The sequence below is a fragment of the Astyanax mexicanus genome, chromosome 23, assembly GCF_023375975.1.
Source record: "Astyanax mexicanus isolate ESR-SI-001 chromosome 23, AstMex3_surface, whole genome shotgun sequence".
NCBI lineage: Eukaryota > Metazoa > Chordata > Actinopteri > Characiformes > Acestrorhamphidae > Astyanax > Astyanax mexicanus.
Genome location: NC_064430.1, coordinates 18,767,973 through 18,793,485, shown reverse-complemented (window position 1 = coordinate 18,793,485; position 25,513 = coordinate 18,767,973). Strand labels below are relative to the sequence as shown.

At 39.3% G+C, this 25,513-nt stretch overlaps 1 protein-coding gene across 1 annotated transcript in view; it reads left to right on the top strand.

The window, feature by feature from the left end:
- The window catches only part of lrp1ba (low density lipoprotein receptor-related protein 1Ba), a 327,687-nt gene that overhangs the window by 228,680 nt on the left and 73,494 nt on the right, over positions 1–25,513 (top strand). Inside the window, exons 47-55 of the mRNA XM_049470884.1 lie at positions 1,072–1,191; positions 4,222–4,335; positions 8,352–8,507; positions 8,830–8,952; positions 11,477–11,596; positions 12,779–12,907; positions 15,721–15,843; positions 17,279–17,419; positions 21,038–21,225. Coding sequence (XP_049326841.1) covers positions 1,072–1,191; positions 4,222–4,335; positions 8,352–8,507; positions 8,830–8,952; positions 11,477–11,596; positions 12,779–12,907; positions 15,721–15,843; positions 17,279–17,419; positions 21,038–21,225 — 1,214 coding nt within the window. The remainder of the gene's footprint in view (positions 1–1,071; positions 1,192–4,221; positions 4,336–8,351; positions 8,508–8,829; positions 8,953–11,476; positions 11,597–12,778; positions 12,908–15,720; positions 15,844–17,278; positions 17,420–21,037; positions 21,226–25,513) is intronic.

Genomic DNA, 25,513 nt, shown 5'->3' with positions numbered 1-25,513 from the left:
CAATCCGGCGCTCCGGCTCTACTACAGCACTCTAACCCACCTGCATTCCAAATTCACTTTCAACACCAAACTCTGCTCCAGAGCTGCTCCAACCATTTCCAACCATTACACTCTGAGAGTCCTCACTCCAGTTCCTCACGCTCAACTACCAAACCAAACACACACACCACTTTCAGACTGGATACTCAACTGTTCCTACTACTTACTGAAAACTTACTACATAGCAAATACTGAATAAATCATAATAGAAATGGAATTATTCCTAGAAGTAAAACATTTTTTTTGTTTTAACAAATACTAGATAACTCTTAGTGGATTATGAATAATTCAGAGTGCATACTGCATCATTTGTAGAGGATACTGAATATTTCATAATGGATACTGCAAAACCTAAAGTAATTTTTGCAAATATATTAGTAGTAAATACTGAATAATTTATACTGAATACTAAATAATTCACAGTAGATATTGAATCATTCATAGTAGATACTGAAATACTGAATAATTGTAGTGGGTACTGCAAAACCTAAAGGCAACTATCAACTATGAATAGATACTGGATACTACATAGTAGATGCTGAATAATTATAGTGGATATTAAGTCATTCACAGTGGATTCTGGAAATTTTTAAAAAAATTGACAATAAATCATTTAATTTGATGAATTATTCAGAATTATCCATAATAAAAACTGAATAATTTGTAATTGATATGCTGAGTATATGATAGTAGTACTTAGTAATATGCAGTGGGTTTCTTAAAAAGTCATAATGGACACTGAAAAAATTACAGTGCATTGTAAAGGATTCATACTAGATATATATACTATATATACTAGAACTAATAATTCGCAGTATATACAGTATATACAATTCATAGTGGATACTGAATATTTTACAGAGTTAGCTAAATAATCTATAGTGGGAAATGAATTATATATAATTGAAGCGGAATAATTCATAGTGGATACATGTCAAGAATTAATACAGGTTGACTTAGATTAACCTTATAATAGATAATAAAGCCAAATAATTAATTAAGTAATTTGTTCACCTCTCTGTTTTTTCACAGATAACCGTAACTGTAGGAATGGTTATAAATCCTGTTATAACCAGCGCTGTGTGTCCAACTCACACTTCTGTAATGGGGTGGATGACTGTGGAGATAATTCTGATGAAGTCTACTGCAATAGTGAGTTCATTTACACTCATAATGAATCCCATGACATGAAAAAAATTCATTGTGCTTTTGTTTAAAAACAGATTGTGTTAAAGTCAGTCTACAGCAGTTTATTCTCCCCCAATCAGCCCTCAGCAGTTTAGACTCACCCATTCAGTCTACAGCAGTTTAGACTCACCCATTCAATCTACAGCAGTTTAGCCACACCCATTCAGTCTACAGCTGTTTAGACTCACCCATTCATTCAGCCTACAGCAGTTTAGACTCACCCATTCAGTCTACAGCTGTTTAGACTCACCCATTCATTCAGCCTACAGCAGTTTAGACTCACCCATTCAGCCTACAACAATTTAGACTCACCCATTCATTCAGCCTACAACAGTTTAGACTCACCCATTCATTCAGCCTACAGCAGTTTAGACTCACCCATTCATTCAGTATACAGCAGTTTAGACTCACCCATTCATTCAGCCTACAGCAGTTTAGACTCACCCATTCAGTTTACAGCAGTTTAGACTCCACCCATTCAGCCTACAGCAGTTTAGCTCCACCCATTGAGTCTACAGCAGTTTAGACTCACCCATTCAGTTTACAGCAGTTTAGACTCCACCCATTCAGCCTACAGCAGTTTAGCTCCACCCATTCAGCCATCAGCAGTTTAGGTACACCCATTCAGTTTACAGCAGTTTAGCTCCACCCATTCAGCCTACAGCAGTTTAAACTCACCCAGTTTAGGTAGCTCCACCCACTCAGTCTACAGCAGTCTAGCTACAGGTTAAACTTCAGTTCTCCAGCAAACTTGACAGATTGCTCCACATTTTATCCAGGAATGCTTTTACAGATATATTGTAGTAACGATGTAGGACAGCCAATCAGAACATTTGCTAACCCTGAGCTGCAGCCTGAGGGAAACTCTCCAGCACATACACAACACAGCAGACAGAAGGTTTCTGAGTGCTGCAATCTGCTGCGAGTGTTGCGTGTGGAACCCTGGTGTCTGCGGCATGGAGTTGGAGAGCGTAATTGGCCCTGCTGCTGGTCGGGTGGAAAGCGTGGCTCCTCTCCTCTCTCCGCTGTCCATCTGCAGCAGTGCTGGACAAACTGTCGACATCTGCCAGCTCTTATATGCAGAACTGGCCAGTTAGTTCCTCGCTAGATGAGCAGCAGCAAAGTAAAGCTGGGATTCAGGAGAGATAACTGCCCAGAAGTTCAGCATGTGGTTTCTCATCTGTAGAAATGAATGGACCGGGTAGGTCTGGACTGATTGACTACATCAATTTAATATGATGGTCAGGTACAGGATATGTTCTGCACTCAGGGAGCTTTGATATTCTGTGAGGTTTGTCTGAGCTAAAGTCATGGATGTTCGTTCCTTCACCCAGACCTGTTTAACAAGGGGTTTTCAAACTTTTGCAACACAGGGTCACTTACTATAATGGCTGAAAGTCTTGCCACCCATGAAATATGAAGTGTTTCTCCCAAAAAATTATTGCAATTACACATTTTGTTATGCACATGATTTTTTTTCTTTCTGTGTATTGAAACAATACAAAAAATAGACATAAAAATCTATTTTGTGAATAAACCACTTTTTTATTCAAGCATGCAATGCTCATTTACATTCACCCGTGGCAAGTAACATGTGTGGGCAATATAAAAAGCACACCTGAAACCAGATAAAATTGAGAAAGTTTGACTCAATATTTGCATTGTGTGAGGAAGTATGGAAAACAGAAAGAGGAGAAGAGAACTGATTTTTTTATAACCAAAATTGTGGAAAAACATCAACATCATCAACATCATCTCAAGAAAATCTTAATGTTCCTTTGTCCATGGTGCGCAAAATAATCAAGAAATTTACAACCCATGGCACTGTAGCTAATCTCCAGGAAGAGCAAAGTGTGAAGGTTCAATTAGCAGGGTAAATTTTGCTCAAAATATTGCAATGCACACAACATTATGGGTGACGTACCAGAGTTCAAAAGAGGACAAATTGTTGGTGCGTGATACTTGCTGTCCAGATACTTGCTGGAGTATCTGTGATCAAGACAGCAAGTCTTTGTGATGCATCAAGAGCCACTGTATCCAGGGTAATGTCAGCATACCACCAAGAAGTACCAACCACATCAAACAGGATTAACTGTGGATGCAAGAGAAAGCTGGGAGCCATAAATTTGTGCAAAGCATCATGAAATCTAAAGATTATCAATGGATTTTGAGTCTCAATGTAGGGCCCAGGGTCAGAAACTGGATTTGGATCCTAGGTCATGAGTCTTCCAGCAGGACAATGACCCTAAATCTAAACAAATACAAAACAACAGAAAATAACGTTTATTTAGCTAATTTTGTGAGCTTGAATTACATTAGGATTATGTATATAACTCTTTTGTTATCCTCAAACTTGCTGACATCCTTTATCCTTGAGGTCCGTTTAAGCCCAGCAATGAAATGAAATAGTCAGTTTTGTGTTTTAATCGTTATAAAAATTTCTTGATGTCCTGTAGTAAAATCACATTACACTTATTACATTAATCCCATCTATAAATGGCTTGTGTTTATCTCAGTTTGTGTCTGGATATTCTGTTTGTTAAAATACCTATACATATAGCAGCAGTCAAATGTTTTTTTTAGGTATTAATAACATTTATTTTCTACATTGCAGATTAATATTAGAGACATACAAACAATTAAGACACACATATGGAATAACGTGGTAAACAAATAAATGTGGCTACTTAGTATAAAACACTTTTTTTGTAATAATTCTTCATGTGTTCCTCTAGAGCTTTAATAAAATCTTCAATATTAAATTTACAATATGAAAAAAATCATAAAAAGAAAGAATACACACAGAATGAAAAGAGATGTGTCCAAACTTTTTACTGGTACTGTATACTGGAAGGTCTGTTACTTTGTAAAATGGAGGAAAAAAATATATTTTCTGGGCACACAGCCCCCTAGCAGTCCTGTTATAAGGCTGATGCCCACAGGTTAAACCCACTGTTATGGACTTTTCTTCTGATCTTTTCTACTTGTTGTAAGGTTCTTCGTGCTCGGCTGAGGAGCGGCGCTGTGCAGATGGTGCGTGCGTGCCGCAGGCAGCCTGGTGCAATCAGATCATCGACTGCGCTGACGCCTCTGATGAGAAGAACTGCAGTAAGACCTACTAGTGTGTGTTTGTGTGGATTGGACTTAGACTTATGTTTGCGATAAGTTCCTTTTATTTACGTTTATGTTCACATGTACATACACTACCTGTCAAAAGGTTCTTTAGTTGTCCAGTAGTAGTTGCTGTATGGCTCAGACAAGCTGTTTTTTTTTTAGCAATGACTTTTTTACTGCACTTCACCTGCCAGACCTTTAATTTTTAAAGCGTTTTCACAGCTGTATTTGGTTTCTATGGTCCGGATCATTTAACCTATTAACATGCCCTGACCCGTATACGGGCTACAGGTGGAGGTAATACAAAACTCTTATTCTCTGCAGTAAAAAACTTATTTAGTTATTTACGCTATTTACAAAATTTGAGGGCTTTAAAATCCCCATACAGGACACTTGGAGAAGCTGCCTGTGGAGAAGCCACTCTGTCTTTTAATTTATATAATTTAATATTACAGAGATCTCTGTGTTTCTATGTTTTCTCTTTTTCTAGTTATTATGATGCAAGTCTAAATGTGCTGTGTGTAAAGCCCTATCTGGACAGGATTAATTCCTCAGGGGGTCCTGGGTAATTTTCTCTTTTAATGGGGGTCCTCTGTGATTAAAATGGCTATTTGTCCACTGCCACGCACCGTAAATACACTTTAGGCACACATTTCCACAGAGATGAAAATGAACAGAGCTCACAGACGCGTTTTTTCTATACATACTTGTGGCAGAAATGTGGCTTCTCCCAAAATAAATAAGAGGTAATATTACATTTTTTGTGAGAAACATATATCAAAACACATTTTCGATAAACACACACTGTAATCCCCCCCCCACACACACATTTATATCCTCCAGAGACCTGGCCTATTTATTTGTGTCCTCTGTAGTGCACATTTTGTTTCTGCATCTCTCATTTTACTTGTTTGAGTTAGACTAATAATTCCTGCTGTATCTTAAAGAGGACATCCTGGGCTTTCCAGTGATACCACATGTTTGGGGGGTGGGGTAGTGACAAATTCAATTTCCTATTTCTACACAATGACTTTATAACAACAAGCACATTTTATGGAATGAGAAAGGATGAGTAAAATATTCTTTATTTATTGCATTTCTACTATGAAATTCATGTGTTTTATTTATTCTGAGGTTGTTAGGAATTATTTAATGAAGTCTGAGAGCAGTTTAATTACTTTTGGGATTGAATAATAGCCATTTTATAAATGTCCTCTACAGTGGACACCAGGATGATCTTCATGTCTTTCACAGCCACTCATTTTTAATGCATTGTTTTAGGAGACAGAACAGAAGCAAAGAAGATTTTGTACAGAATAATTGAGGGAGATTCAAATGAGGAACATGATGAGGAAGATTTTAAACCTTACAAATAAGTGATAAGGGAGTTCTGATGAGGCAGGAAGCTCATCAGATGAGAACACAGACCAGCAAGAAAGCCGTCGTCCTCTGTGGGCCAGGAATAGCACGTATGTTTTATTTAGTTCTAGGATTACCATAAGTGTTTTTATCCAGTAAAAAAGATAAATGAACCATGCATTGTTAAACTAATGCCTGTCCTTGGCAACAGATAGTACAGTAAATAAAATAATTAACATCATACCATTTTGATTAGATTGGTTATGCCATTATTGGTTATGCTATTCATTATTACTACACATGAGAAAGTCACAACGAATGCAAAAGAGAATAAATAAACAGAATTTCAGATAAACAGAACTTGTTTCTTTTAAATGCCTAAATTCAACAAACTAAAATGAATACAGAATGAAAGTCCAATATATCCTGGTATTATTGTTATTGTTTAACTTGTTAAGTTTCATTGTTCCGTAGATTAAAATAATCCTGATGTCCACTATAGTGGACATGCTATAAAAATAAAAATAAAAATAAATTTGAAAAAGTCTAAATGGTAATCTGTTTTATTTACTCCTAAGAGATAGGAAATCACAAAAAAAACATAAATTGCAAGACACTTTTTTTCTCAGTTCTCAGGAGGATATTACATACAGTATGTTTGACCAAGGGCTAGTATACACTGCTTCATTTGTAAATTTGAAAGTAAACAAATTTTCTACTCATATCTTGAGTTTAATTCATTTTCTTTTACATTTTATTAAGAAACTAATAAAAAAAAGAGTAGCACTTTTTGAAAGAAATGTAACATAAGAAAGGTAAAGGGCAAATATTAACCATGTAAGCTGTTTATATTGCTTGCAATTTAGGTGAAGCGAGCATGTGTAAAGCATTTTAATGTAAAATTGCTTCATTTTGCTGAATTAAATACAAGTAACAAAGTAAACGAGTAACAAAAATAAGAACACCACACAAGGGTTAAAAAGCCTTAAATTTGTCATGGCAAGTAAATTTATAAACATTGTGGGCGACGCATAAAAAATAAAGCATAAAATGGCTCCCTTAAGTGTTAAGTGGGTGGAGTCACCATCACATGTCTATAGTCACATGATTATCAAAATATAAAAAAAATAAAATATATATATAGTAAAAATAATTCAAAATAAATAAAGAAGAAAAAGAAAAACAATAAAATAAAATGAATAATAATTAAAAAAAACTTTATTGAACATAGTTATAGTATTAACAATACAATCCCCAGTGGGTCCAAGGGGTCACTATCCTAACTGTAAGAGCCTAAATTTAGTTTATGTATATAATGTTTATCTGGTTGTTGGATTATTAGAAAGAATAACATATTTCAAGTTCATTATTACGTACAATTAATTTTTATTTGAAGGATTTACAGTTCATATGTTAATATATAGAATTTAGGTATTTATATAGATCATTTATGTATTGTGGAAAGTTAGATTTAGAACAGAGTGGTTGCCTTGCTAGCTGTGGGTAATTGGACTCTACCATGAGAAGGAGGCTGTGGGAGGGGCTAAGAGTTCCAGAGAGAATCAGGAGAGGGAGGGGGATAGGGCAGTTGGTGAACAAGAAGGAGAAGATGGAGCCTTAAAGCCAAACAGTTTTTTGACCTCTCTCTTTCTTTCTTTGTTAAGTTCCCCTTTTTGGTTAGCTTTGGAAGGACTTTGGAAGAATGTAACCTAACTTGGAAGAAGTAAACTGTTCAACTTTAAACCCAATGGTTCTGTGGATTTCTTGTCGTATTTCCTTTTTTTTGTTTTTTGGTGGACTTAACCAAAGGGAGTGTGGTAGAGCGTCAAGCTGAGGCTTATTCTGAAATGGAACCTATACTAACCATAAAATGACAGGAACAGAGCAAGTGCATAAATACATTTACATAGGACACAATTTTATATATCAGTAAATAACCACAATTGATAAAAAATGGAGAGAAATCACAGTCTTCATTAAGCCCTGGATAAGAAGTGGCAGTCTCACGTAGTAAAATAGTAAATAAGAGCAAGTGTCTCTTCTCTGCTCTGGTGTCTTTTACAGCGCTTAGATGCCGCCATTGTGCTTTGGTGCAAAACCTGATATATCACGTGACAACGTAATGTCATGTGACCGAAAAAGCCAAAAAACGCACTGATCCTCCTGTTTTTTTTTTTTTTATTGTAGTCCGGATGCAAGAGTTTTATCACTGAGTAGAAGTGTGATATTTTGTCACAGACGCCCCCCTGAGAAACTAATCCCGTTTGGTTAGGGCTTAAGTGTGTAAATGCTGCAGTAGAGACTGCAGTAACACTTTTTTTTTTTTTTTTTTTGATAAAAACATTTAAGAAAACATGTATAATCTTTATACCACTTTACAAGTATGTGCTACTTTGTGTTGGTCTTGAACTAAAAATCCACTTTTTGTTTTCTTACAACCAAAAGTTTGTGGTCGTGAGGTGAAAAATGTGTAAAAAAAAAAGTTCAAGGGGTAAAAATACATGTGATATTTATGACCTTGTGCTAACGAGGTGTAAAAACAACCCAGTGTGTGTGAATATTTCTGTGTTGAAATAATGTGGACTGTGTGGATTACCACAGGCAGTGTGTGTGTGTGTGTGTATCTGATCCCTGCTGTGTGTGTGTTTTAGGTAATGTGGACTGTGTGGATTACCACCAGCTGGGCGTGCGTGCGCGCGGCGGCGTTTTCCTCAGGTGTAACTCCACCTCCCTGTGTGTTCTCCCTCACTGGCTGTGCGACGGCGCCAACGACTGCGGCGATTTCTCTGATGAGGCGCGGTGCCGCGGTACGCTCGGCTTTCTGCCTTTGTTTTTTGTTTATCCCTCCTGTGTTGGTTTGTTGATTTGTTTGTCTTCCAGCCCCCATTCTGGGAACAGAGCTGAGTTCTGAATAACAGCGTGGAACAGACGTGGATTTGTGTGCATTTCGCACGCGGGCTGAATGCGTCCCGCCTTATTAAAGATGTAGATCCTGCAGCTCCGACCGGATCCAGCTGCTCTGTTACGTGATTTACAGAAGGAATGTTCCAAATGTGTCCCTTCAATGCTCTTCAAATGTCTCTAAACCTATCAACCCTAAACATACTTCATTTTCTTGTCCTCTTTCAGTCTCTAAAGGTCAAGCATGTGCAGAAGGTCACTTTGCGTGTCCCAGCGGTCACTGCATCTCCACCCGCTGGCTGTGCGATGGTCAGAAGGACTGCGAGGACGGAGCGGATGAGCTCCAGTGTGGTGAGCTATGACTTCTTCTTATAGTCTGGTAGGGCCCTATTTTAGTGATCTATAGGCGAGGCATGTCAGTGTGTCTTTGCTATCATAACGACGGGAAAAGTACACATTGCTCAAAGCGTGCAAAAAGCATGTACTAATTAGCTTAATTAACCCCTTTTCTCAGTGGCCATAAAATGCAATTTCATATATATATATGACCAAGACAGCAAGTTTTTGTGATGTATCAAGAGCCACGGTATCCAGGGTAACGTCCGCATACCACCAGGAAGGACCAACCACATCCAACAGGATTAACTGTGGACGCAAGAGAAAGCTGTCTGAAAGGGATGTTCAGATGCTAACCCGGATTGTATCCAAAAAACACATAAAACCACGGCTGCTCAAATCACAGCAGAATTCAATGTGCACCTCAATTCTCCTGTTTCCACCAGAACTGTCCGTCACCACAATAAATTATTGTGGTCTAAAACCAGGTGTTTCAGTTTCACTGTCCAACCCCTGTAGATACCCTGTAGCACATTTCCAAGGAGATTCACGTAAACACAACAGCGACTGGAAATAGAGGAGCTACTGAACGCGAAGTCATGTGACCAAAAAGGTCAAAAAACTGACTGGTCCTCCTGTTTTTTCAGTTGCAGTCCAGATGCAGGAGTTTTATCACTGAGAAGAAGTGTGAAATACTTCTCACAGACGTCCCCCTGATAAACTAATCCCATTCAGAAAGGGCTTATGATGCACTCAAAGACTTTTTTCCCCCAGTTGACAGTTAAGTTTGAGAGGACCTGGATGGTCGTTTCAATAAGAATGAGAAATGTGGATAAATGATTTTTGTTCTTTTAATCAAGTAGAGGTTTTATAGGAAGGACTTTTACTTGAGTAATGTTTTACCGTGGGTGTCTCTGCTTTAACTCAAGTGCATGCTTTCTGTGTTTCAGTCAGAAATGCCTTTTGTGCAATATTCTGCTCTTTATCCAGATGAATTCAGGTGTTATTAATGTCTGTCTCTTTTAACTGTGTTTATATGGATGTTTCAGAGGCGGATGATGGGAAAATGAAAGAGTAGAAGCGAGAGATTGGAGATTGGAGGGCTCTGAGGGGCTGTTTGTTTCCCAGGGTTGCATTAAAAGGTTCTAAATGACGGCTGTGAATATATAGATATATTATCACTGTCATTTCAAAAACCTCATCACTCTGTTTCTATTGTGCTTTTTATTATTTTATTATTACACTATTTGAAAACTCTAATGCTGCTAGTCAAGCGTTTTATGATGAATGGACTAACAGACACTCCCCAGAATCAGTTGCAATGAAAATTTCATCAAACCTGTTCAAAGTAAATGTGGTGTTTTCCTCTTTGTGCGATCCAGACAGTGACAGGACAGCTCTTTGTCGCTGAGGAGTGTTTTTATGTGACCCGTGTGCTTATCAGCTTCTGATTGACAGGCCCAACCCCTGTTCACACCTGTACAGTCCACTGCCTTAAGCTGAGTGGAGGCTTTTAGCTCTGATCGGTCCATTATATTAGTTTATTTATTTATTTATTTTATCTATTTTTTATTCAACACCGGTCAGTTTCTGTTCTAAAGTTATATGGTGATTAGATGGTGGTTCATTCTAACATGGTAAAGTTTATAATAGTGTTTGTGAGTGTCAGGCCTCATTTGGGCCTCATTGCTTTGCATAATGAAATTTACTTCATGTTTAAAAAGCATAATAATATATACCATAATAATATATACAAAATACACCAAATCTGTGTTATAGTGCATTACAACACTACATTGTACACTGTTCTTATAAACAGATACAATATTATAAGGCATTATAAGCTCTTTCTTTATAAACCTTTACACTACGTTTATAATGTGTTATGAATGTCAATGTTAGTACTTATGAGTTATTATACAGGCTTATTACAGTCATTATAGGGTATTATGCATGTCATATAATGCACTATGAATGCATTCATAAGGCATTATGAATACAGGGTTCATAGGAAGTCCAGATGCAAGAGTTTTATCACTGAGAAGAAGTGTGAAATATTTTTCATCTACGCCCCCTGAATAACTAATCCTGTCCAGATAGGGCTTAAGTTGGTTTGTACAATATATTTAAGTGGTTGTAAGCTGACAAAATGTGCTATGAATACTTTTTCAAACCACTGTTAAGTACATTTCATCATAAGAGATGATGCAAAACATTATAGAAGCCCTGCACGATGATGCCTCTTACCAAGTTTGAATGGAAAGGTTAATGTGTTTAATGCATTTAATCAGTATCTGTAATTGTCTGATCTTGCTAAAAGACAACTTTAAATTGGTAACAGCCCCAAAAACACTGATCCATACCGACTCACAACTCACAATTGCTCTGGGTTTGGAGTTTGAGGTCACAGAGAGGACAGACAGTCCTGCTGTGATCAGATGTGGCGTTTGCTTCCCCTGATTTATCAGTCTTCATCATCCTTAACACAAACAAAACCAATTCTCCCTTCTCTCTCTCTATCTATCTTCCTCTCTCTCAGACTCATCCTGTCTGTGGGATCAGTTCTCCTGCTCCAGGACCAGATGTATCTCTCGGCAGTGGGTGTGTGACGGAGAGGACGACTGCGGTGACGGGGCTGATGAGGACCCCGAGATCTGTGGTACGGTTTTCCTTTCTTTCCCGCTGAACGCTCCGACGCTCCGCGCTGCCTGAGCGAGAGCGACGCGTGGAAGAAGATCAATCAACATGAAAGGAGGCCGCAGGAAAACAGTTTAGTGTCTCTGAAGCAGATAATTTCACGGCAGCCCTGGATTTATAGGCATGTGCTCACACACACGCACACAGCTCATACGGATGAAGGTCAGACTCAAATAAATTTGTAAACAAGATCATTAAAAGATGACTTTTCTTTTTCCTGGACAAAGGTGGTCTTGTTAGGTAGAATGAGGGAGTGAGGGAGTGAATAAGCGAGGGAGGGAGTGAAAGAGTGAGTGAGCGAGGGAGGAAATAACTGGAGGTGGGTAAAGCTGGATGATTAGTTCTGCCACTCAAAGTCATCTCAAGGTGTTGGATGGAGCTCCATCATCACTCCAGAGATCATACTATACAGGGATTGGACAATGAAACTGAAACACCTGTCATTTTAGTGTGGGAGGTTTCATGGCTAAATTGGAGCAGCCTGGTGGCCAATCTTCATTAATTGCACATTATTGCACCAGTAAGAGCAGTAAGAGTGTGAAGGTTCAATTAGCAGCAGGGTAAGAGCGAAGTTTTGCTCAAAATATTGCAATGCACACAACTTATTATGGGTGACATACCCAGTAAGTTCAAAAGAGGACAAATTGTTGGTGCACGTCTTGCTGGCGCATCTGTGACCAAGACAGCAAGTCTTTGTGATGTATCAAAAGCCACGGCATCCAGGGTAATGTCAGCATACCACCAAGAAGGACCAACCACATCCAACAGGATTAACTGTGGACGCTGTAAGAGGAAGCTGTCTGAAAGGGATGTTCGGGTGCTAACCCGGATTGTATCCAAAAAACATAAAACCACGGCTGATCAAATCACGGCAGAATTCAGTGTGCACCTCAACTCTCCTGTTTCCACCAGAACTGTCCTTTGGGATAATAAATTATTGTGCTCTAAATCCAGGTGTTTCAGTTTTATAGTCCAACCCCTGTAGCTCCACTGCTTCACAGACCAATGCTGAGAGATGTATACTAATCATGTGATCAGTTTCTACGGGTCTGGATACTTTTGAATAGGTCATTTATTAAGTTCTTTATTTGCCTGATTCCAATGTTTCTAATATTCTGTTTTCTTCTCTTTATCTCTCTCTCAGACTCAGTTACATGTGCTGCAGGGTTATTCAGCTGCTCTGGCTCGTACGGCTGTGTGTCTCGACAGTGGCTGTGTGACGGGGAGAGAGATTGTCCTGATGGCAGTGATGAGCTTGAAGCGGCTGGCTGTGGTAAGCTAATCAAATATACAGCTCTGAAAAGAAATATTAGACCACTTCAAAATAATCAGTTTCTCTGATTTAACTATTTATAGGTATATATTTGAGAAAAATGAACATTGTGGTTTTATTCTATAAACTACTTTATTCCAAATACAAATATTGTCATTTAGAGCATTTATTTGCAGAAAATGAGAGATTATTGAAAAAGATACAGAGAATGCAAAGAAAAAAGACTCAATAATTGCTAAAATAACCCAGAGCATGCTCTCCACCAGTCTTTCACACTGCTTTTGGGTGACCTTAATCCACTGCTGGCTCAAAAATTTAAGCAGTTTGATGGCTTGTGATCATCCATCTTTCTTTTGATTACATTCTATAGGTTTTTAATGGGGTTCAGGTCAGGAGATTGGGTTGCCATTAAGATTGGGTTGCCACCTTAATTGATCTAGCTGTGTGGAATTGAGTATTGTCCTGCTGGGGAAAAAAACAGTCCTAAGAGTTGGAAAACATTGCCAGAGCAGAAGTAAGCAATTTTTTTTCCAGGATAACCTTTTATGCTGCTTAAATTATGTGTCATTCGCAAAGACCAAACTGCCAATTCCAGCCTTGCTGAAGCATCTCCAGATCATCACTGATTCTCCACCAAATTACACAGTGGGTGCAAGTACACCTCTGCAGGTCTCCATCTGAACATCATTTGATGGCCAGGTGTTGAGCAAAGCTGAAAATTGGACTCATCAGAGAAGATGATCTTACTCCAGTCCTCTATCGTCCAATTATTGCGATCTTGTGCAAACTTTAGCATGGCTCTTCGTTGCTTCTCATTAAAGAAAAACTTTTTTCTAGCTTGAAGTCTGCCTCTAAGATATTGTTTTGAACCCCCAGCTGCCATTTGCCATTCTTTTTATAATTCACTTGATGTCATCCTGTGGTTGCTAACTGACATTCAAATAGGTTGATGGTCAATCTTCAGACCTGAACCCCATTGAAAAACCTTTAAATGTGATCATGTGAAATAAGGTCACCCAAAAGCAGTGTGAAAGACTTGTGGAGAGCAGGCCAAGATAAATGAAATCCTATGACTAAAAATCAGAATAATTTGATTAAATATTGATTTCTGACATCTTTAAACATTAGCATGGTTGTTTCTAAATTAGTATGAACTTGTTTTGAGGTATGAAATCACTGATCATTTTTTCATTTTCTGCAAATAAATGCTCTAAATGACAATATTTGTAATATTGTAATATTTGTAACTTGGGAAACATATCATCAGTGATTTTTAGACTAAAACCACAATGCTCATTTTACTCAAACATATACCTATAAATAGATAAATCAGACAAACTGATTATTTTCAAGTGATCTTATATTTTTTTCCAGAACTGTATATCCCATTACCACATACTAGAAGGGCATAATTTGTATGGCTATTTCTTGTGAGACTACATTACTCACACTGGCTCCAAGGTGACAATAGTGTAGGGCTGTCCCTAACGATTATTTTTTAAACGATTATTCTAACGATTATTTTTTTCGATTAGTCGACTAATCTATTTATTGAGAAACATATTTAAATAACTATTATTTTACGTTTTAAAGCAAACGATAAATTACTATATTTATATATAATAACAACAACAACAACAACACAAGCCTACTAAACCAAACCTCACACTTATAATCACTTACATGTACAACACGTTTAGATCTATAACGCTAAAAATGGATAAGCTCCCATACACCACCTCCTTGTGTTGCACTGTTTTCTGTGACCGCTAGATTTTGTGACCACTGGCAAGTAGTTCTCAGCAGACCGGTGCACTGGCCGATTCGAAACGTGTTCGTTTCTAATGTTTACCCCGACTGGCCAAAACAGTTCAGTTTAGGGCTGAGGGTAAGGTGTAGGTATAGAAAGCTTCCGTTTTGCCAATGAACGCTCATAACCGTGAGCACTGGTCACAAAATTCCGACGGTGACAGAAAACGGTGTAACACCGCAGCGCCGACGGCTCTAGCTAAAATAACTTAAGGCAGCTAGCTTAGCTAAACACCTGAACTTATGAATAATGCTACTGTTTCTGGAAACTGCGAAATGCCATGCACAAATATAAACCAAAAATGTATAATTTCTGCCTGTGGCAGGTTTAAAACCTTTGGTAGACAGCCTTAAGTCTTTTTAAGGACACCCGCGGAGACCCTGATGTAAACGGTAACTTACTGTGTGACTCTGTTGACATAGTGCTCCTGGATGTTTGCGCTTCAAGTGCTCCTGCATAGCAGTTGTGCTACTGTGATAGACCATCCCCATTTTGCACATATGGCAGAGGACCACATTGTTGCCCTTTTGCGTGAAATGCTCCCAAACTTTAGATGCCCGCTGGCGTTTTTTTGTAGCTGGAGATCGCTCTCCGGAGTCCATGCTCTCCACAGGCACCGCCATGTTTACGACGCGCCGACGCGCGTTATGCAAATCGATGTATTTTCGTAATCGATGACGTCGATTATGTCGACGCGTCGCCCCAGCCCTACAATAGTGACAGTGCCCATAAGGATATACTGATGATGCTGCCCATGAGGATACACTACTGACACTGTCGATGATAATGTACTTCTGATGTTGCCTGCTAGCTGACAATACTGGCAATTCCTGTATGTTACACTATGGACACTGATAATAATTATTTTTACTTTTTTGCTTCATTTATGAACAAATGTCTAATTTTCAAATGTTTAATCTTATCATACACATCATATATTAACTTTAAAACCTCCACACTAGTCTGTATTGATCTCTTTCTCTATCTCTCTCTCCTCTACCAGCTCCGAATCGCACATGTTCAGTGGGTTCCTTCCGCTGTCGTAATCAGCTCTGCATCCCGCAAAGCTTTGTGTGTGATCACGATGACGACTGTGGAGACAGCTCAGACGAGTCTCTTCAGTGCGGTGAGTGGGGTTCTTTCTGCTCATTTCATTTCAGCTGGTCACCGTGACAATCACTGTTCATTCACCCTGTCTTTGCAGCACATTTATTGTGCTTATTATCAGAATGACTGATGTAATGAGATTCTCTACAGAGGAAGAAAAAGAAGCATCTGTACTCGCTCTGATTAGAAGAAAACGGGATGGCCCTTTGAATAGCCAAATCTGTAATGACAGTTGGACCACTGTTACACCACTGAGACTGTTAATCACCATAGTAAAAAAATCGTACATTATTTTAAAACACAGGAGACAAGATTTATGAAAATGTTTAAACAGCAGAATTGTTCACAGTTCTAATCTTATAATCATGGAGCCCAAATTTCCTCATAAACTTAAAAAATCTGTTTTTTAACTACATTGTTCAATTGGTGTTGCCTGTAAGGTTAATTAACAGCAGTGTCTGAGGAGTAACATGACTGATGCTTTGTCTAAGGAGTTAAATTAATAACACTGCCTGTAAGGCTAAATGTAGGCGTTTACTAAGGAGTTACATCACTGGCACTGCCTGTAAGGCTAAGGTTATGTCTTTGTCTAAGGAGTTACATCACTGACACTGCCTGTAAGGCTAAGGTTATGTCTTTGTCTAAGGAGTTACATCACTGACACTGCCTGTAAGGCTAAGGTTATGTCTTTGTCTAAGGAGTTACATCACTGACGCTGCCTGTAAGGCTAAGTTAATGGCTTTGTCTAAGGAGTTACATCACTGACACTGCCTGTAAGGCTAAGGTTATGTCTTTGTCTAAGGAGTTACATCACTGACACTGCCTGTAAGGCTAAGGTTATGTCTTTGTCTAAGGAGTTACATCACTGACACTGCCTGTAAGGCTAAGGTTATGGCTTTGTCTAAGGAGTTACATCACTGATACTGCCTGTAAGGCTAAATTAATGGCTTTGTCTAAAGAGTTAAATCACTGAAACTGCCTGTAAGGCTAAATTTATGGCTTTATCTGAAGAGTTACATCACTGATGCTGCCTGTAAGGCTAAATTTATGGCTTTATCTGAAGAGTTACATCACTGAAACTGCCTGTAAGGCTAAATTAATGGCTTTGTCTAAAGAGTTAAATCACTGAAACTGCCTGTAAGGCTAAATTTATGGCTTTGTCTAAGGAGTTACATCACTTGACACTGCCTGTAAGGCTAAATTAATGGCTTTATCTGAAGAGTTGCATCACTGATGCTGACTGTAAGACTAAATTACTGGCATTGTCAGAGGAGTTACATCACTGATACTGCCTGTAAGGCTAAAAGTATGTTTTTTCTGAGGAATTACATCACTGACTCTTGCTTGAATGAACAGTAACAAACAATTCAGTCTCAAACAAGCAATTCTCTTCTCTGTTCTTCCTTTTCTTTGTCTTTCTTTCTTCTTTCTCTCCCTTTTGTCTTTTTCTCCAGAGTACCGCTCGTGTTTAGACGCAGAGTTTCGCTGTACAGATGGGCGGTGTTTACCGAGTTCACAGTGGGAATGCGATGGTTTTCCCGACTGTCTGGACCAATCAGACGAGCCGCCACTGAACCCCAAGTGCTCCGCCGCAGGCAAGGCCCCTCTCCCTCGCCGCACCTGTTTGATTGACAGATCCCAGCACCCCAGAACCTTCTGGGATTTGTACTAACACCTGTTCTGCCCCGTCTCTCTCTCCGGAGGCTCGACACTCATGCAGCTTTTTTCACCACTGTTCTGTTTTTTCCCCCTGTAATTTCTGCTTTGATGGCAAGAAACAGAGCTGACTGTAGTGTGTGTGTGTGTGTGTGTGTGTCTACATGGGTTTGCCAAAGCTAGTTACCCTCACAGCTTCGGATTTTCTTTCATCAGATTCGTTTGCCTGTATATCATCCGACAGATCCGAGTACTGTATTCTTCTGTATTCTTGGCACTTAAAATATTCATTTAGTTTATTTCAGTTAAACAGAAGTTTAAGGGCACTTTTCGTGGCTTTACACATCAAGTTTTTCTTATTACTGATAAATGAACTAATTAGAAGACTTGTTCCAATTAGTGGTGCCATATTTTTTGCCAATCACCAGTCTCTGGTGTTGGCATGGCGACAATCCAACTGTCTGATCAGCAATGTGCCGTCAATTAGTGTCTTGCAATTGCTTAGATTTATGGACCAAAAATCTGACAGTGTAGCTGAGCACATTTTGGCAATAACCAAAACATTAGGGTTTAATTGGAGGACCAGCTTTTTTACACGCATTTTGATGTCCTAGTATGCTTGTACAATTTCATGTTGAAAAATTATGCATACTTTTTAATCTTTCATCCCCCCAGTTTCAGTCAAGTTGTCACCAGGTTGTCACTAAAGTTGATTCCACTGCCGAGCTACAGAGATCTGCGTGTGAGCATAGTGCTTTCAGCCAATCAGAGAGCTTCATTTTCACCCAAAAAAACAAAAACCCTGCCCCACCTCAACTAGCTTCATGCTTTCATCAGACACCTTATTATTAAGGAGACAGGCCAATGACTGCAGTATGAATGGAACTTCTTACATAACTATTTATGCAATCTGTTGAAGGAAAAAATCCCTTCCTGTAGAAAAACAGCTCTGGAGATGTGCGCAGGCGCAGTAGCCACAACAAACTGAAAAATCCTCTTTTTTATGCATCATTTAGAAAGATGCTACAAACTGCTTATGAGGTTTTTATCAGATTTTTTTCAATGTTGTAACATTTGTTGTTCTTAAGACCTTAAGATTAGAGTATTTTGGTTTCTTCTCATTCAAATACAGATACAGTGGTATGAAAAACTTTGTGATTTTCCTTTAGAAATGTATAAATCATTGTTTGTTCAAATCAGCTGTTTCAGTTGTGAGAAACATTATAGTAAGGATGACCACAGGCACAGTTCTAGTTAAGACCTGAAGTGGCTGAACAAAAAAAAAATCTCAGATAAGCAGAGGAGAAGGATGGTGAGAACAGTCATAGTCTATCCACAGAGCTCCAAACACCTACAACATCATCTTGCTGCAGATGGAGTCACTGTGCATCGTTCAACTATTCAGCGCACTTTACACAAGGAGAGGCTGTATGGGAGAGTAATTAATGCAGAAGAAGCCTTTTCTGAGCACATTTGCCAGGTATGCTAAAGCCAAAGCACATTTAAACAAGCCAGCTTCATTTTGAAATAAGTTGCTGTTGGACTGATGAAACTAAAGAGTTAAGAGTTATTTGGAGGGCGGTTATTTATGCATGGTGGAAAAAGAACATAGCATTTCAATACAAACACTTTGGTGGTGGTTCCATCATCATGCTGTGGGGCTGTGAGATCAGTGCAGGTACTGGTAATCTTAATAAAGTTGAGAGGCTCATGGATTCCAGTCAATATCAGCAGATTCTTGAGAACAATTTTCAAGAATGAGTGAGAAAGTTGAAGTTAAAGCACCGGGGCTGGATACTTCAACAAGACAACGACCCTTAACAATAAACTCTGCTCAAACACTACTAAAGCATTCATGCAGAGGAACAAGTACAACGTTCTGGAATGATCATCTCAGACCCCAGACCTAAATATTATTATAAATCTGTGGTGTGATTTAAAGCGGGCTGTTCATGATCAGAAACCATCAAACCTCCTGACTGAACTGGAGATGTTTACTAAAGAAGTATGATCCAAAATACCTTCAACCAGAAGCCAGACTCTCACTGGAAACTAAAGCAAGGGTTTAGAGGCTGTTATTTCTGCAAAAGGAGGAGCTACTAAATGAGCATTTTTCTGTACCTGCCTAATGTAATTTAAAGAATTATTGCACCTTTTCTGTAAATATTATAAACTTCATTCCATTTCTAAAATATCACTGTGTTCATCTGCTGTATGATATATTTAACTGAAGCTGATGATCTGAACAACCAATGATTTATAAAGGAAAATCATGAAAAATGTTTATATCACTGTTGTAGATTGGTCTTACATGACTGAAAATAAGTTCCTAGTCTCGTTGCCAAGTTGTTTGTTGCCAAGATTTTAATGATAAATACCAAAAAAAAGAAAGAAAAAAAGAAAGAAAGCGCTTTACCACCACGATGTAAAACATTACTGCAACTGCTGTTGCCATGATTTGGTGCTGTAACGTGGGGAACAGACGGGAGGCGGATTTAAATGCGGGTAAGACCAATACTTTAATAAATAACAAATAAATAAATAAACAGACAGGGGAATAACGAATAAATATGTATACATAAACAAACAGGGAAAACCAACAAAGAGCTAAGCTGAACAGATAAGTGGCTAAACTAAACAGATAATAACTAAACAGGGCTAGGGAATATAAACAGGGATAAATACGTAAATATATACAAAATAAACAAAGAAACAAACAGGAAATAAATGTGACTAGAAATAAACAAGAGCGTGAAAAATACAAACAACCAAGGAACGAGAAAAGAGCTATAACGTGAACGTGGCGAGACAGACAACAGGGGAAGGTGCAAAGATCGACGGCTAAACATGGACTAAACTGTGCTATAAATAGTAACAATAAACACTGAACACCTGGGGAAGGGGCGGAGCTACAAATTACACACACGTGATGGAAAAGTACTAGAGAAACACACTAGGAAACGGGGAAAACACAGGAAAACATAGCGAGGGCGTAACAGGTGCCATGATCAGTTTTATTTCCATACATTAGAGACAAGTTTATTTGAATTTTCCATTCTGCCTTAAATATATCTCTCTTTAGGTCTTGCTGAAATTAGAATTTGGAATCTGAAAACCAGTCCCACTTTTCCTGTGCAGTGCAGATGAAGCAGGGATGGTGTGATAATATAATAAATAATAAAGTCTTCTGGGCAAGTATATTGGGGATAATGGGCATCCCTAACTGTCATTATATTCTCAGTCTGGTATAATGGAAAAATGTGGGCTTATACCAGTAAATTCAACGTGTATATTGTGTATTTCATGATTTGAACACCCAAACTCTTCCTTACACTGTGTCAAAATTTCTTAATGAGTGGACCAATAGAAATTCACCAATGAAACTTAAGGTTTTATCTCTCCCTGAAATTTGCAATTTGTCATTTTCCATTGGACAGCGACTATATGTAATTATGGTAATTATGTATGTTTGGACTGGTGCACATATCTGTAAATTATACAGATATTTGTGCCGTTACCCGAGTCTCATCTCCTTTGTCCTTGTATGTGTGTTTTAGAAAGTTTGTGCAACGGATCAGTTTTCATGTGTGCCAACGGTCGCTGTGTCCCACTGGGCAGTGTTTGTGACCGGCGCGACGACTGTGGTGACCAGTCTGATGAGCGGAACTGTGGAGTTAACGAATGTTTAAATCGCAAAGTCAGTGGCTGCTCTCAAGACTGCCAGGACATGCCTGTGGGATACAAGGTGAGTGTGTATGTTTGTATGTGCATGTGTTTTATAATGGGTGTGTGTCAAGATGTGTGTACATATTTGTTGCTTATCATTCCTTTCATTTAATTATTTTAGTTATAGCAGATCAATAAACCAGAGCTTAAAAGCTTAAAAAAAGCTTTAAAAGCGTCATTTTAAAATGTCTAGTTGTGGTCTTGAGAATGAATGAATGCCATGTGAGCTGTTTTTAATGAAAAAAGTGTTCCAGCCCTGATTTGTTTCACTGAATTAGTGGTCTCCGAAGACCAGTATTTGGGCTCTTGCTCATGAATATTCATACATGCAAACATATCGCCTCTGATTGGCTAAAAGCCCTGCAGTAGACAGCATGACCTGCCTTCCTCCCACAGTCAATTTTACAGCTGTAAAACTCAACGGACAAAATGTTTTCAGAAATACATCCTTAGTTATAAAGATATAGCACTGAGAACTAGGTAAAGTTGTTAACCCTTAAACCCCCCCCCAGCGACTGAGTGGCGCTGCTCTCCTCATGGCCTTGATAAGGTTTCTTTAAGATAAAATACCGCTACTAAACTCTTACCTCAGACTTGTTGATTTGGTGCTTGGGCAGTTTCACCACGTTGAAGCCACAAAGTCGAGTCTATATCATAAAATCTGACGTGAACAGCATCCGCTTTGACTGGTGTTCTGTCGAGATGTGCTACTTTGTCAGACTGTGCTTCCCTAGTGTTTATTTAAGGTCTCAGTAAAACGCGGAATCCACCGGAGGTCCGATTTATACCTATAGTTACTTACACAATATAGATAATGCTAACTAGCTGATGTAAAACAGAACAGTAAACTCCTTAGCTAATTTGTCTTGGGAGGTTGGGAGTTTATGTAGACACGATGCTTTTCCTGATCAACTCGTTTTTCTGAACATTTTCTTTTCTGAGCTACTGCAGACAATGAAGGTTGAAGAACAGTTTCATAAGCAGCATTCATATACAACTCCAAAAGATCTATTGTATTTCACTAAGAACAAGAAAAATGTATTTTAGCGGAAGGAGACCTTTAATAGTGACTTAACAACATATTAAAAATCACTCAAGTGTGAACACAGCAGGCTCACAAACACAACATGACGTGTTTAACAAAAGCATGTATAGATGTGATACTACTGCAAACAAATGCAGGACCTGTGGCTGTATATTACTGGAGGCATGAACCACTTGCTAAAGGCATGTTACCACAAACATGTACACATGTGTTAACAAGAACAGTTGCAGGCTGTATACTGTAAGTGTGTTACATCAATCTAGCCAACGTGACAAGCTATGAGTCAGGTATGAGTGTGTTACCTCACTCAGAAGACCCATAAGCCATGGGAAAGACAGCAGTCCTGGAAACACAAGCAGAATAGCCTTCAACATTCTAGCACTCGCTCAATCCCTGGGCAGATCTTAAAGTCCAGACATAAACATTAACAAGCCTGGACTCTTTAGAGCACTGGGCAGATTCCTGAGGGCAGACATAAACATTGATCTGTCTGCACGGTTTCAAGCACTGGCTAGAGCCTTGTGGGCAGATATAAACACTGGGGTGCCTGCACTGGATGGGCAGGGTCCTGAGGGGAGACATTGATGTGCAGGACAGGAGACTTTGAGGACACAAGCTTGTTAAGCATTTGAACACTCTCTAAAGCACTGGGCTGAGCCTTGATGGCCTTGAGACATAGACATTGATGTTCTTGCACTCTTTTAAGCATTGGACATAGCCTTAAGGGCAGATATATACATTGATTTTACTGCACTTAATAAAGCAATGGGCAGAGTTTTTTGCCTGCAAACTGTTGAGCACCAGACAGAGCCTTGAGGGCAGACATAGACATTGATGTCCCTGCACACTTTTGAGCACTGGGCAGAACCTTGGGGGCAGACATGGACATTGATGTTCCTGCACTCTTTTGAGAACTGTACACAGCCTCTATGGAAAACATAGACATTGATGTGCCTGCATTTCTTTAAGCACTGGACAGAGCCTTGAGGGCCGACATGGACATTGACATGTATGAACTTTTTTGAACACTGGGCAGAGTCTTGAGGGCAGACATAGACATTAATGTCCCTGCACTGTTTGGAGCACAAAGGACAGACATGGACATTGATGTCCCTGCACTGTTTGGAGCACTAAGGACAGACATAGACATTGATGTCCCTGCACCCTGTTGAGCACTGTGCAGAACATTGAGGGCCAACATGGACATTGATGTCCCTGCACTCTTTTGAGCACTGAGCAAAGCCTTGGGGGCAGACATAGACATTGATGTCTTATCACTCTTTTGAACACTGGATAGAGCCTTGAGAGCAGACAAAGACAATGATGTGATGTGCCTGAACACTTTTAAATATTGGAAAAAGCCTTAAGGGTAAACTTCAATATTGATGTGCCTGCACTTTATGAAGCGCTGGGCAGAGCCATAAGGGCAGATGTAAACATTCATGTGCCTGCAGTCTTTTGAGCACTGTGCAGAACTTGGAGGGCAGACATAGACATTGATGTCCTGTCACTCTTTTGAACACCAGTCAGCACCTTGAAGGCAGACACAAATGCTCACACATTCTATGGAGTACTGAACAGAGCCCTGAAGGCAGACATAGACATTGATGTTCTTGCACTCTTTTGAACACTGGGCAGAGCCTTGAGGGCAGATATAGACATTGATGTGCCCAAACTCTTTTAAACACTGGGCAAAACCTTGAGGGCAGACTTGGACATTAATGTCCCTGCACTCTTTAGAGCATTAAGGGCAGATATGGACATTAATGTGCCTGTACTCTTTGGAGCACTGGGCAAAACCTTGAAGCCAGACATAGACAAAGATGTCCTTGCACTCTTTGAACCACTGAGCAAAGCATTGAGGGCAGACGTAGACAGTGATATGCCTGTACTCTTTTTGAGCACTGGGAAAAGCCTTAAGGGCAGACGTAGATATATGCTGCCTTGAAGGAAACATTTGCTTTATTGGGAGTGGTTCAAGCACTGGTTCAACACCTCTGGTTCTGGTCTCGAGCCTTAGAAGGAATCTATGTTAATACTTGCTGAGGCTCCTCAGGAAATAAGGCTCCTTACCAACAGATGCCCCCAAATCACTCAGAACATCCATTTAAAAGGCCTGGTCTCCTGCCCCTGTATGGTAGCCTAGTGGCATGAAGTGTTCCTGTTGTGTTGTGCTTCAGTTGTGGGTGTGTTGAGTTGGTTGTTGGCTGTGGACGGAAGCTGCTGACAGATGCTGCAGATGCCACAGCACTGAGAGGCATCATTATCTCTGGTGGCTATGTACAGCTGCACCTCAGAAATCACTTTCTAGAGGGGGCAAAAATCTAAATATTACCCAATAAGCATGCACATTTTTGTCCATTTTCTTGCGAAACGTTGTTTTTAGACAGTTTTCGATTAATTGAGCAGTGCTTACACCATCAGATTTAGAGCATAAGAACCAAACCACACAAACCCACACACTGTTGAGAGAGAGAGAGAGAGAGAGAGAGAGAGAGAGAGAGAGAGAGGCGGCTGTGTTGGTGACAGCTGGGACAGGCCGGTCTGACACCCAGGCAGGCGGAGTGTATGACTGGGGAGAGACTGGCAGGTGGGACAGGCTAGTTTGGCACGTGTCACCGTGGATAGAGCTACAGTGTGACACTCCAACTTTCAGACACCTTCAAACAGTCAAGGACACACTGCTGCCAGGTGCCACCACCACCACCGCTCTCAGCCAGCGCTGGAATGTTACCTCCTTCCTCATTGTTAGCATCAGAGCAACTACCGCAGGTCTATAGTTACATAATAAATGAAGAATAAACAGAAGTTTTAAAAGAGCACATCTATGGCATGGATATAATGCAATGTCTCTTTAAAGTAAAGCCACCACAGGTCTAGGCCTCTGTTGGCTTCTTGTAATAAGATGTGCAAGTCCACTCATCCCTATTTGTTTCAGTTACAAACCATCCCTATTTACATCTCTTATCTTCTTACGAAAAAAGGTTGTTAAACAAACCAGAATATGTTTTATATTTTATAAGAGTTAATTACTTATTTAATTTCTTGCCATTTAATGTGTTTGAGAGCATCAGTTATGAAGTTGTGAAGGGGTAGAGTTGGTAGAAAGTTAATAGCCCTATTTAAGTAATGTTCTACTTATAGCATATTATGGCAAGAACTGCTCAACTAAGGTCTGAATCTGAAACATAAAGAACATCAAAAACGTAAAGATAAAACTGGCTCTCATCAGGACTGCCCAAAGAAAGGAAGAGTAAGAGTG